Source organism: Cyprinus carpio, chromosome A7 (assembly GCF_018340385.1).
Source record: "Cyprinus carpio isolate SPL01 chromosome A7, ASM1834038v1, whole genome shotgun sequence".
Lineage (NCBI taxonomy): Eukaryota > Metazoa > Chordata > Actinopteri > Cypriniformes > Cyprinidae > Cyprinus > Cyprinus carpio.
The window spans coordinates 758,034-772,378 of record NC_056578.1 but is presented as its reverse complement, the minus strand read 5'-3'; the positions used below and the strand labels follow the sequence as shown (position 1 = coordinate 772,378).

General features: G+C 36.6%; 1 protein-coding gene and 1 long non-coding RNA gene across 3 annotated transcripts; one reads left to right on the top strand and one right to left on the bottom strand.

The window, feature by feature from the left end:
* Window positions 1-376: 376 nt before the first annotated feature.
* On the bottom strand, window positions 377-724 carry LOC122145537. The gene is made up of 2 exons (XR_006160379.1): window positions 643-724; window positions 377-450 (listed from the first exon to the last, which is right to left on the bottom strand). It is a non-coding gene; the product is annotated as an uncharacterized LOC122145537 (long non-coding RNA).
* A 4,988-nt stretch (window positions 725-5,712) lies between these two features.
* On the top strand, window positions 5,713-13,864 carry LOC109092900 (leukotriene B4 receptor 1-like). Of its 2 annotated transcripts, none has more exons than XM_042759298.1 (5): window positions 5,713-5,816; window positions 6,262-6,527; window positions 9,256-9,807; window positions 12,002-12,275; window positions 13,129-13,864. In XM_042759298.1, the coding sequence occupies exons 3-5, from the start codon at window positions 9,290-9,292 to the stop codon at window positions 13,498-13,500; spliced, it is 1,164 nt and encodes a 387-aa protein (XP_042615232.1). In that variant the 5' UTR covers window positions 5,713-5,816; window positions 6,262-6,527; window positions 9,256-9,289; the 3' UTR covers window positions 13,501-13,864. The 2 variants fall into 2 exon arrangements, with proteins under 2 accessions (XP_042615232.1, XP_018962155.1); XM_019106610.2 differs by lacking the exon at window positions 5,713-5,816 and adding an exon at window positions 6,777-6,966.
* The last annotated feature ends 481 nt before the right edge of the window (window positions 13,865-14,345 follow it).

The window sequence follows — 14,345 nt, the reverse complement described above, 5'->3', positions numbered from 1 at the left end:
ATATTCATGTAACTCCTACCACTGGAACAGCTTTTGACTGGAGCTGAATATTACACACAACACTGAAACTGGACTTGGACTTGGGCTGGATATAATTTTTACATGACGAGTGCAACTCAATCGGGAGGGATCATTTGAAGATTGGGGATTTTTCTAAACTAAGGTTTGGCTGCCGCTGTTGATTTCCCTAAATGCGGTGAAATATCATGAAAATCAGATTTTTCCAGGTTATAAGTACTATAATCCGGTCCCCGGTGTTTCTACCAACCAAGGAAACGTGAAATAGGTTAACTGTAGAAATTTAGCAGGAATTCTAGGCTCATTTGGCTGTTACTACTGGAATGGTGGGTCCATTAAAACTCATTCAGTCATCAAGTAATTTCCCAGTTTATTTTGGTGACATGCAGGAGTACACATTTTTCAGATGGCAGTGATGGTAATTGTTGGTTTCTAAAAAAAAAAACCCATAAGCAAGACCATTAATGAATACAAACACAATCGGAATCTTAAATCATACATCTGAAATCAGCTGTAGCAATCAAATGAGTATAACATCAAAGAACTGCTAAACATAACTAGAATTCAATATATCATATCAAACACATAATCCTTTAAACTAAACAATCAAAAAAGGAAACTTACATGGTCAACAACGCAACAGTTCCACACAAGTCATGTCTAAACGACAGCCTTTTGATTCAAACAAGAGGAGACTGAAACATAATTAGTAAGGGGCCACAGGTGATCGTTATCAAGACTCAGTCAGCCAATCAGATTTTCTACATTAACCCAGTAACTTTGTTTTGGTAAGCCTTTTTCTGCAAGCATCTGAAAAAATGAGCGCGTCTGGTTTTGCTCTCTTAGTGACGTAGCAAAGGGATCTAATTATTATATTACCGCCCCTTAGTCTGTAAGCTTCCACCCACACCACCGTAATTATGTTTCGCAAGTGATGACCGTGTACCAGTTCTAATGCCATTGCAAAAGTTTGAGCAAATCATGTTACTGTTCTGTCTTTGGCTGCACAGATGAGCACAGAACACTGTTCAGAGTCCCAGCCTCAGAGGAGACAACTGAGCAGTGGATTTATTGATTTATTTACTGTATATTGCTGCTGCCATACAGATCTAAAACCTTCACAGACATAACCGACTGTTTTTGTAATTCATGTGTTTTTAACGTAAACCTGTGTGTGAAAGAGAACTTAGTTTAGTACTCACATGCTGTGACAGGCATTTTCTGTCCATGTGCTTCAGATGTGTGCACTCAAAAAACCCTGTATCAGAAGCTTAAACTAATACGGTTTAAGATGCCATTTTAATTTATGTTGAAAACCTGCTTTTTCAAACTCCTCATCAACTGCTGGTCCAATTTTCACCAAAATCGAGTCAGATCATCTTCAGACTGTGCAGACAAAAGTTATGGATTTCATGTCGATGCACAAAACCATTTTCGGACAGCACTGCTACAAATTTTAGGCATGGTGCCACACTGCATCTGAGACTGTATCTCTGCAAGTATTTGACATATTTACACACTTTGTAAGTGCCATTGTCACGTCACACTGACCATGCAGCATTAATTTGGTGACAGCACCACCTATAGGTCAAAAGTAATAAACCATTCATTAACCATTAATTATGAATTGTCAATAAATTCTAATAACTTTTTATTACATTAGTCTATTGTAATCAAACTGGTCTCAAAATATTCCATGGGTTATGCCGATAACATAGATATCAATTTTGCTATAGTCGGCCGAACTTCCTGTCTGCCGTTTTGATTCATGTTGAAAACTTGAACTCCTCCTAGACTATTGGTCTGATTTGCATCAATATCGAGTCAGATCATCTTCAGACTGTGCTGACAAAAAGTTATGTCGATAAACAAAACCATTTTTATATAGCGCTCCAAGAAATTTGAGGCATGATGCCAAACTGCATCTGAGGCCGTATCTCTGCAAAACTTTGACATACTGACACCAATTTCTGTGTGTGCCATTGAAAACTCATACAGAACACACCACATTGATTTGATAACAGCACCACCTATTAGTCAAAAGTGATAATTCCTTAAGGCATATTTCTAGTGGTTGTATTTATGATTTTTCAGCCATTTCAACTACAATCATTCCAAAACAACTTTAATTACTCATTCTTGCAGTTGGTCTGATGCAACATGCCATGCTTAGCTTCTCTTAATTTTACCAAATTAGGAGTTATGTTAATATAATTGGCCGTTTGTGCATGTGCAAAAGATAGAACATATGCAAGGCTTGTTATGTCCCCTTTGTGATCATTAATATATCATTTCTATGATTTGAGTCTATTTTGTGCCAATTCAGTTTAATTGAGTTTTTTATTTAATTTATATTTCAAAAGTGCTACCACCACAATCTTATATAGCCTAATAAAAAATAAAAAATAAACAGACTTTTCTTCCTCTAAGATCTTAATGAAAGCATTTGAAATAGCATGAAAGACGAATTGTAGCAGTTTTCATCTAATTCAGGTACCTTTACTAAACAATGAGTCAAAGCCCAAAATGAAGGAAACTTATGGAAATTTAATCATGAAAATCTAAATGGTTCACCCATATAATCAGGTAGTGGCAACTTTTTATATCTTTGTTCTATGGTGACATTTATTTCCTGAATGGACTGACCTGTTCTAGCATGACAATCTATTCCAAGATGCTTTTGTCTAAAGCAATGGGTGTTATGGTGTGGTGCGGGAGAGAAACATGTAAATTAAAAAGTTGATGATACAAAGTCTTTAATAATCCACATAGGGGTAATCCATATGGAGAAGGCAGAAAAACACGTACACATCAACGAGACTGGACAACCAGACACTGAACAGAATGCAACTTATAAGGGGAACGATAAAGAGGGTAATTGACAAGACACACCTGAACACAATGACACAATCAACACGGGACACGGGACACATGGTGGGAAAACATAATGAGTCCAGGGGCATGACAATGGGTTAGATTGATAATTGTTTTATTATGGCATACTGGGGTCAAAAGTTCAGGTTTTGCTTTCAATTTGTTAGGTGTTTGAAGTCTTGATTAATACAGAAACCATGCTTTGTCTTGAAATAAATGAACAACATATTGTTAATGTCCTTAATCTAATGTAAAAAAAAAAAAAAAAAAAAAAAAAGTATGCTTTTTTTCTTTTTGACAGGAGCAAGAACTTGAGGGCCAGATTTTAGTGATTACAATCCCACAGCCGAGGAGGACCCATCAGATGTGTGGGTTGTAGTTGAGGGCAACAAAGTCCTTACTGGATGTGGAAACAAAACCACAGCATGCATTCTGTTGATGGTGTTGATGTATGCCCTCAACTTGGAATACCTGAAAACCCTGAAATACACTTTTGACATGTTCCAAAAACTTACAGACTTTACTGACTTAAGGCTGCAGTCTGTGTCTGCTTTGAAAGTAGGCAAGTGCGGAGTGAGGTTATTTATGTGCATCAAAGACCATAATTACTAAGAGTCTCAGACCATCATCAGAATGACTGCAGAAATGCAACTTGATCAACAGAGAGATCTTTGTCTGTTTTTGAAGTTTTTAAGAAGTTGTTAATGATTTGTAAATTGTTGTGTCACTTGAAATTAATAGAATGAGCTGTTGTACTGCCACAGACTGTTTGTTCCCATGGAAACCTGCTTATTTTTTAATTAGAAGTTTTTAAGTTGTTAGTGATTTGTTGTCACTTGAAATTAAACGGTTCTTTTGTACCTTTATTCATTAAGGATAGCATTAGGGATAGTTCACCCAAAAATTAAAATTATGTAATCATGTAGTTACCCTTGTTACACTGGAGAGTCAGAGACATTCGGATTCAATTGCAGTATTTATTAACAGAGTGGTCAGACAGGTGGAAATCAGGAATGGCGTCAGGTATGTCAGGGGTAACCAGAATTGAAACCAGAAACAAGCAGAGATCGGGGCAGGCAGCAGAGAATCAGAGTCAGAATACACAATCCAAGAGTCAGACACGGAAGAACAAACAAAGGGAAACCGCTCGGAAATGTTAGACGGGGCTAAACAAAACTTCTCAGTGTGATGGTGTGAGTGTGCTGCTTATATGGGTGTGTGTGTATTAGCTGCAGGTGTGTGTATGTAATTTGGTGCAGGTGTGTGTGTGCAATCAGTCCCAGGAGTGAGGCAGGATGGGAAATGGAGTTCTGAATGAGTCCTGAGTGGAGTGCCCTCTACTGAAGCTCACAGGCACTCCAGCTAGAGATCGCGACAACCCTCATGTTGTTCAAAACCTGTATAAGTTTCTTTGTTATAAATACAAAATAAAGTATTTTAAAGAATGTTTATAACCAAACAGTTGATGGGCCCCATTAACTTTCATATAATTTTTTTTTTTCCCTATAATGGACGTCAATGGCTACCGTCAACTTTTTGATTGCCAATATTCTTTAAAATACCTTCTTTTGTGTTAAACAGCATAAAGAATTCATAAGGGTGAGTAAATGATTACATAATTTTCATTTTTGGGTGAACTATCCTTTTAATTAATGATTTAAAAAGAATGAAATGTTTTATCCATATATTTAGTTAATAAAGTGTAATTTAGTGACCGATGAATTTCTCTGTCCTGTGTCTGGCCATTTTTAGGTATTTAACCATCTCTGAATAAGTAATGTTTAATTATTTCTGTTGACTTATTATTGTTAATAATAATTAAGTAGATTAACTGTTTTCTGCTAATAATAAAGTTATTATTACTTAATTTTTATAAGTAATTCGCTGTGTAATTTATTGAGAAATATTAGGTAGACTTTACCTAATTTAATTTAGTATATCATAGCTGTTAAATTCAGGTACTGTTTACTCAAAAATATAGGATGAAATCTAATTATCTAATCAAATTGTTACCTCACTTTTAATGAGTAGATTCTATAGGTTTGTTTTTACAGTGAGTGGATATGTGTTAGAGGGTTTCTCTGTTTGCCGCGGGGAGGCCTGAGTTAATGATGTGCGTCAGTGTGTGTGTGTGAGTGCAGGTTATTGTTATATCATATGCCTTTTAAACTATATTGACATTGGCTATAGACGATACACTGTTCAGTAGCATTTTGTGAATACCACTGATTATCTCTTCATCATGGCACCTGTTTGTGTATGGGATATATTACGCAGCTACTGAACATTTTTGTCCTCAGAGCTGATGTGTTAGATGCAGTAAAAATGGGCAAGTGTAAGGATTTGAGTGAGTTTGACAAGGGCCAAATGGTGATGGCTAGAAGACTTGGTGAGAGCATCTCCAAAACTGCAGCTCTTGTGGCGTGTTCCCAGTCCGCAGTGCTCAGTATCTATCAAAAGTGGTCCAAGGAAGGAACAGTGGTGAACCGGCAACAAGGCTCACTGATGCACGTGGGGAGCAAAGGCTGGCCCGTGTGGACTGATCCAACAGATGAGCTACTGTAGCTCAAATTGCTCAAGAAGTTAATGCTGGTTCTGATGGAAAGGTGTCAGGGTAAGCAGTTTGTTTCATATGGGGCTTAGCCACAGACCTGTCAGGGTGCTCATGCTGACCCCTGTTCACCGCCAAAACGCCAACAGTGGGCATGTGAGCATCAGAACTGGACCACAAAGCAATTGAAGAAGGTGGCCTGGTCTGATGAATCAGGTTTTTTTTTTTACATCACGTGGATGGCCAGGTGCGTGTGCTTCGCTTACCTGGGGAACACATGGCACCATGATGCACTATTGCACTCCAACACTTGGCTTCCAAATTCCCAGCATCTCAATCCAGTCGAGCATCAGTGGGATCTAAGTGATCTGTGGTATGTACTGTATTTATTTATTGGTGTTATTTAATTGATACATTGATGGATACTTACAGCATGTCTCTGAGGTTTGCTGTGTGTTGAATTTATGCATGTTGGATGGTCACATGAACTCATTTTAATGTTGTATTATGGTACCTCTGTGACACTGTGCTGCGTATATTAACCTGCTCGTTGATTCATCCATTTGTCCTAAGTTAACGTTGTCAACTGTCACCAATCTCAAATACATTCCTGATGAATTGTACTTCTGTTTACTATAACCTGCTACTCAGCCTCTTTGGATTTTAACAGGGATATGATTGTATAAAGAAATAAAATTGTTACAATACACAATACATCCATTATTTAATAGTTTTCTATAGAGAAAATCATCAATTTCTGTTTATAATTCTCAATTATTTTGTTATTTGCACCTGGCCGTTTTTTTTCTCTACTACAGGAAATAGAAGAGTCCTAAACCAATTAATGTGATGGTGCAACATGTGGACTGGAGCAGCACGAGTCTGAACTTGAAGTGAATCTGGAGACATTTGTGATTGCACTGCACAGCTGCATAGCAAACAAAAACCCTGTCAAGACTCTTCAGCACTGGATGATCAGGCAAAATTTCCCGTCACTGCATAGTAATCACCTGCGCGTGGCTAATGTTTCCTCCCATCCTGTTTACGACAGTCTTAGAACAATCCTCTTATGAAAACAATGCTGGTAATTTGGAAATCGAAGCACTGCGCACACACACACACGCACACACTGCAACTAACAGTTTGATTACAGGACACGGCTTCCCCATTTAAATCTGTGCAAACAAGAGAGAACGTTAGGATGCTCTTAAAATTAGAGCAAAATAAATAAATAAATAAATAATAATAATAATAATTTAAAAAGAGGGCTATCAAGAGGACAAAATGCAACAGAAAGAAAAGATACCTAAACAATAAATTTTGTGCATGTTAGGTGTTCTTTGCTCTTTCCTGTCTGAAGCAACTGGTTGTGTCGCAAGTGGAGTATATCAAGAGGAAGCGAAAGCAGCCCCACTACTTAAAAGATGTTAATGATAAAACACTTCTGAGACATGGAAACTGATTCTGTATGTTTACCGTCACGTTAATGCGCTCGGCTGCTGCAAGGTTTACAAGGAATTGAGGTAAGGCTGTTTGAAGTCATTCATATTCGAGTTTGTTTATCTTTGTGCGTGTGTGTGCGCTCGCGCATGAGCGTGTGTTGTTTTAAATCTAAACTATGAAGGGTACTACAATACAAGATAAAGTCTTTGGGTAATGTTTTATTCAGAGTAAACTGGACTTGGTGACCGTTTTTCTAGAAATCTGATCTAGTCAAATTTCACATGCTTGTGCTTGAAATGTTCTTTAAGAACATTACCACATTTGAAATTGTGAAATGTGAAGCATCTGATCAGTCATAAATGTGTAAAATATGGTTAACACCCTATCAGCAGGAAACTCTTCACAGAATACAGATAAAGCATCATAACTGATATAGAAACACAGTTCATTCTGTAACACTAACTTTAAGCAAAATCATTTTCACAATATATATATATATATATATATATATATATATATATATATATATATATATATATATATATAAACACACACACATATATTAGTGCTGTCAAATGATTAATCACGATTAATCACATCCAAAATAAAAGTTTTTGTTTACATAATATATGCGTGTATGCTGTGTATATTTATTATGTATATATAATTACAAACACATGCATGTATACATTTAAGAAAAATATGTTATGTTTATATATTAAATATATTTATATATAATATAAAATATAAGAATATAAATATATAAATGTATATACATGTAAATATTTTCAAAATATTTACTGTATGTGTATGTATTTATATATACATAATAAATATACACAGTACACATACATATAGTATGTAAACATATGTTTTTATTTTAGATGCGATTAATCGTGATTAATCATTTGACAGCACTTATATATATATATATATATATATATATATATATATATATATATATATATATATATATATTTATATATAAAATAATTATAATAATTATAAGATAAAAAAGGCAAAATCTGCAACCATAAGCATATTTTAATTGGGAAACGATATCAGTGTAACAGTTTGTGGTGTGCTTGAAGAACAGGTCTCAGTGGTTCTTCAGCATCTAGTGCCGCGTGTGGCATTAAGCTGCCCTGTTAAATTAGAAAAGCTAACCTTTGAACTAAGGAGAAAAAAAAAAAAAAAAAAAAAAAAAACCCTCCAGACTCCTGCAGTGTCTTGCAAGAAAAAGCTTTGTCTCTGCCATCTCGATGTGTTTTGTTGTAGGCCTACATAAATTAAAAAATCCCAGTCATATATTTATGTGGATTTACACAGAAACCAAAAGGGGAACTGCTCTCTGCACTGGGCAATATCACTACTGCAAACACAGCAGAAAAAATAACAAATACATTTTGATAGATAGATGTGCCAAGTGGATTTTGAATGCAGCTTCCGAAAGACAAAAAATAGCCGAATAATATATATATATTTTTTTAGATTAGATCGTTCAGTGCGGCACAGCATCAGCTGATAAACTCAAATCAGCGTTCGCTGGCTGGCGCTGAGCCAGAGACAGACGCGTTTGTACAGCGCTGCATTACAACCAATCACACACGATTCTGTTGAGCTCATGAATGCAATGGCCAATCAGAGACGTTCAGATGAGTCATCGCTGAAATGCGGTGTTTTGTTCACTTGCTCGCTGACTGAATTATCTGTCGAATTCCCTCATCAGAAACAACAAAGTGCAGATGTGCGTACGAATGTATGTAAGATAATCATTTAACAGTGTAAACAGCTTCAGTGATTATAATGGGAGTTTTTCAGAGTGCCTGAACTCTGGCAAGACATGTTATTTGATAATGTAAATATTCTTTACTCTCTGTAAAATGAAAGTGTTATAATTAGCAACTTACGATATTGTTATTAAATTCAAAGCCAGTCGTACAGTATCTACACCCATATCTGGTACTTAAGTAAACATTCGAGTTTTATGTGTAGGCTAGTTAATAGATTACACTATTAGTCTACTTTGCCCATCATCATTTATTGATTAAATAACAATCTATAAAAGGGCCAAAACGCATGGCTACACATATTTGAGAATCAAGATATAGTTAACACATTTGCAAATATTTCAAATAAATATACAAATAAAAAATAAATAAAACATAAGCCTATATCAGTTATACAGTGCTATCATGGCTGCTGCATGTCACATGACAAGCATGATTCCTGCCCTCTCAAAAATCATGAGTGCATGACACCCCTGATGAAGTGTAACCACATAGACCATTTTATTGGTAATTTCTTCATGTACACAAAAAGGAAAGTGATCTTGTTTTTTCCTGTCTCTGTTTACTTTCTCTCCACAGCAAATACGAGAAGCAACACTTATCTTTAAACCAAATGGCCACTCTTGTTCCTACGAAGCCCTCAGCCCTATCCGAACCTCCTCAGTCTTCCCTCGTGACCGCCCTGTCTTCCACTCCATCCCTGCCCCTGTCCTATCAGATCAGCACTGCTATCCTGGTCATCGCCTTTGTGTTTGGGTTCCCTGGGAACCTGTTTGTGGTGTGGTCGGTTCTGTGTCGAGTGCGTCGCCGCTCCGTCACGTGTCTGCTGATCCTGAATCTGGCCGTGGCGGATGCGCTGGTTCTCCTGAGCGCTCCACTGTTCCTCCGGTACCTGATAGGAAGGAAAGGCTGGGAGTTTGGAGTCGCCCTGTGTAAGACGGTCCATTACCTGTGCTGCGTCAACATGTACGCCTCCATCTACCTGATCTGTGTGATGAGCATGGACCGCTGGCTGGCCGTCACAAAGCCGTTCTTGTCTCAGAGGTTGAAGACTAAGAAAAGGCTCCTGTCCGTCATGTTGGGGATCTGGGTGATGGCTTTTCTGATGGCTTTGCCCATGCCGTTCTATCGGTACGTCTGAGGGTTTTGTTTTACAAAGACATTGAAGCACGAATCACATTTTCTTCAAGCAGTTACATCAGTCAGCACAACATTTGGAACAACAGATTCATAATATAGTGACCTTGACCATTAAACAGATGGAGGCCATTGGTCCAACACATAATTCAACGCATAACACATATACTGTAGGCTTATTAAGATGAATGCGATTGGTCCAACACAAAGGCTAATTCCAGCCTATCCCTTTTGAAAATTAACGATGGTTTTAACAAAAAAATCAAATAAATGAATAAATAAAAAATAAATGGTTACTGTAGTTTATAAATGGTAACCACAAATTTACCATGGATTTGCTACACTTACCATAGTTTAACTATGGTATTTGTAGTAAAACTATGGTTAAACAAATGGTAATCAATACGCCAAAAAACATGGTTATTACACCTTTTCTACAATAAAACCATGGTTCATTTTTGTAAGGGATGGAATGCCAAACCTGACAAAATTACAAATAAATACATATACAAAGAAATGTAAAAATAAGTTAATATAAAAACAAATATACAAAGAAAAGTATATATATATATATATATATATATATATATATATTATATATATATAATTTTATTTTTTAATATTTTATTTTTTTGTTTTTTTTTTTTTTTTTTTTTTTATTCTCACATTTTATTGATTTATACATTTATTTGTTTCCAAATGTATTTATTTATTTTCACATTTATTTATTTCTACATCTTTTTCTCCGTAGGGTAATGCGTGTTTTATCTCAGGAATATTAATGTAGTCAGACTAGGCGAGTTGTAAGCTTTGAGGCCACAGTGACACCTTGAGGTGCCCAAACGAATTGTAGCCTACATGAGGGGCCTGTTATGGTGTGATGACGGACTTAAAGGGATAGTTCATCCAAAAATGAAAATTTGATGTTTATCTGCTTACCCCCATGGCATCCAAAATGTAGGTGACTTTTTTTCTTTAGTAGAACACTAATTATGATTTTTAGCTTCAGTGGTTGCAGTCTCTCAGTCGTACAATGCATGGCAAATGGTAACAAAAGAACATGTACAGACAAATCCAAATTAAACCCTGCAGCTCGTGACAAGCTTATAAGCTTACCTTTCTGCCTCTACAAATTGTACCCCTGTTTTAAAAAAAAAAAAAAGAAAGAAAAAAAGGGAAAACCAGCCTTAGCTGGTTAGCTGGTTTTAACTGGTAATCCAGCCTGGTCATAGCTGGTCAGCAGGCTGGTTTTTAGCTAGTCAGGCTGGGAGACCAGCTACAACCAGCTACTTCCATCTTAAACCAGCTAAGACCAGCTAACCAGCTTAGGCTGTTTTTTTCTTTGTTTTTTTTCAGCAGGGATGTTTTAGTATGATTATCATACATATTCATATGAAATCACCTCTTCATAAAAGAGGAGATTTAGTTTGTTATCTCTGCTAACAGTTGCATTATGCAATCCTGGAAGTTTAAGTCATAAACTTAACTTTGTGAATATGTGATTATTCTTCATTGTCTGCTTCATCTTCCCCGAATGGGCACTGGATGTCACTGTAACATCATAAAGACGATGGAGTGCAAAGTTGCACAGATGTAAATCCAATGTTGACTTCAAGGTCCAGCATTAGGCAGACATAACATTTTAATCTTATGGCATTTAGCAGATGTTGGGTTTTGGTTTATTAATACCATGACATTAAACCAACAACAAAACAAAAAAAATCAATGTATTGTGTAACACACAACCATACTCAGAGAGTTTCCGAGTTGGAATTCTAATTCAATTACTGTTCTTTTGCACCAAGTGACTTGGAAAATTATCTTTATCAGAATAAATACACAGTACAATAAATTACCCAAAATGCCAGTGCAGCTTCAGAATGTCTTTTTGTTGCATATCAGTGATCTGTTACGTAAGATCTTCTAGTGGAGCAAAATAGTTGAATAAAAATAAATAAAACAAACTGTGGCTATAATAAAATGGCATTTCACAGAACAATGTCATGAATAGTTTGTTAACTCGAGTTGGAATTATAGTAAAAGATGAATGGAGTGAAAAATTAGTACCTCTGCAAGTCTTTATCAACAGCCAGGAGTCCAGGACCGAAACTATTGGTTTTATAAATAATTGTAAACCTTCTCCTTTATGTCCCAATCTGTCTTGTTGTTTTCTTCTTTGCACCAACAGTTCCGTGTTGCCAGCCTCTAGGAATGTGTCCATCTACCTGTGTAAGCCGTACCACTGGGAGAGCAATGCTCATGAAACCTTTCAGTACCTGACTGAGACTATCCTGGGTTTCCTGCTGCCCTTCAGCTTCATCCTGTTCTGCTACATCTCAGTGATCTGTCGGCTGCGTAGCGCCATGTTCCAGCGCAAAGAAAGAGGAAACACCCTGATCCTCCTCATCATCGCTGCGTTTACCGTCTTCTGGCTGCCGTATCACCTCATCAACATCCTGCAGGTGAGCAACACCTCGCACTGTATGATCCCTTTAATATCTCATTGCTGTAGCCTACATCATGTGACCTCACAACATCACATGAATACATGCCAGTGGAAAAATATTCAAACTAGCCCTGAGAGCACACGTACATCACAGAGACGTCAATTTGACTGCATTTACATCTGCAAGATGTATTTTGTAGAGTGTTTGCTCATCTGCAATACGTCTATGGGACGTTTCCTATCAGATGTCAAACAGACGTTTAGAAGATGTCTTTAAGATGTTTGTGAGTTAGAATGAATGTAAAACTGACATCTTAAAGATGTCTATCAGATGTTAGTACACAGCAGATGCTTTCCAGATGAAGCCATCTTTAACAGACATCACAAAACAGCACCATTGTTGTTCATACTTGTTTCAGACAATGCTATTTCATTGATATTTTGGCTCAGTTTGAAAGTTTCATTTCACCTGCTGAATGCATGCTTGACTTGATGATTGTCTTGAAGGGTCACTTATAGCGATTCATTAAATGGTTATTTATGTGTAAGGAGGCAAATCATTTAGGAAGAAGTTGAGTTATTTGAATATCCATTCTGATTGGTCAGTTTACTAATGAGGAGTTTTTAAGTTGTTAACTCAATTCATGAAAGAAAATAATACCCTTTTACATTATAAAAGCATCTGAGCTATGCAAATGAATGGATGAGTTGTTAAAAACAGCATTTAGTTTGATCACTTTTAATACATTATTAAGGAGGCTTTTTTTGTATGTGTGATATTAGTAGGCTATGTTCAATAAGGTCAGTTTTCTCTCATTTTATGTCAACCCACAAAAGCATTTTTCTTTCTTCTTGGTCTGTTCTCACAGGTGATTGGTCTGATGCAGGGCTCCTCCTCTTCTATTTTAACAGTGGCAATAGCGGCTCGTCCCAGCGTGACGGCATTCACCTTCATTAGCAGCAGCGTGAACCCTGTCCTGTACGTGTTTGCCGGCAGCTCTCACATCCGTCAGGCTGGTCTGGGCTTCATGGCCAAACTCTTTGAGGGAACCAACTCGGAGTCAGCCTCCACCCGCAGCAGTCGCGGCTCTAATACAGAGAGCTCTGTTTTCGCCAAACTGTCCATCAAGGTGAGTCGCAAAGGGGACAGAGCAAGAGCCAAGACCCTTGGTGGTGAAGACGAGACCATTGCAGACATGCACACCAGAAATGAGATGAAGGCTCTCAACACCCTGAATTAAAGTGCTCATATCGTGCATTTATTCCCCTGTGGTCCATTTATAATGTTAGTAAGTAAAACTATATCTACATGTCTGACATGAAACAGATGCATAAACAGTGAGTGTTATTGTTCTAGTCACATTCCATTACATTTCATTCAGTCTTATTCATCTGTTAATCATATTACTTTGACTCTTAAAATACAAAATTATACAAACAATATAAAATGCAAAACGTTTTTTGCATTTTATAAAATTGTAAAATTGTAATTTTATTTTTTACAAAGCTGTCTGAAATATTTTTTAAATGTATGTCAAGTAAATTTTTGTTATTATCATGGGAAGCAAATTGTAAACATTTCCAATAATAAATGTATATAATGAATGTTTAATTGTGCTTGTTCATCAGCTCCCTTTTACTAAAACCAGGTAACAGGGAAGTTGCAGTACTTCTTTTTTTTTATTTTTTTTTTTTTTTTTTTTTTGTTTTTTTTGTGTGTGTTTTGGTTTTTTGTTTTTTTTTGAGGTGTGTGAGCATGGTTGCTGGTGTTGTGGGACTCCAGGGGCCCGTTTCAATAAAGAGGTTCAACCAACTCAGAACCGCTGAATTGTGTTAGTTCAGTCCACTCTGAGTTTAGCGCGTGCACCAAGACTATGAGAAGTCATGATCAATGGAGCTCCGAAATGATGATTCAATATGGCAACAGCTCCAGCCAAAAAGTCTTCATACTTCTGAGTCAATATGTATCTTAAATTCTAAATCACCGTTATAATATGAGAGGTGAAAACTGTAAATGTTTGAACTAATGTTATTTAAATGGTATCACGAAAAAATGAAGTATAAAAACACAATTGGTTCATGGGTG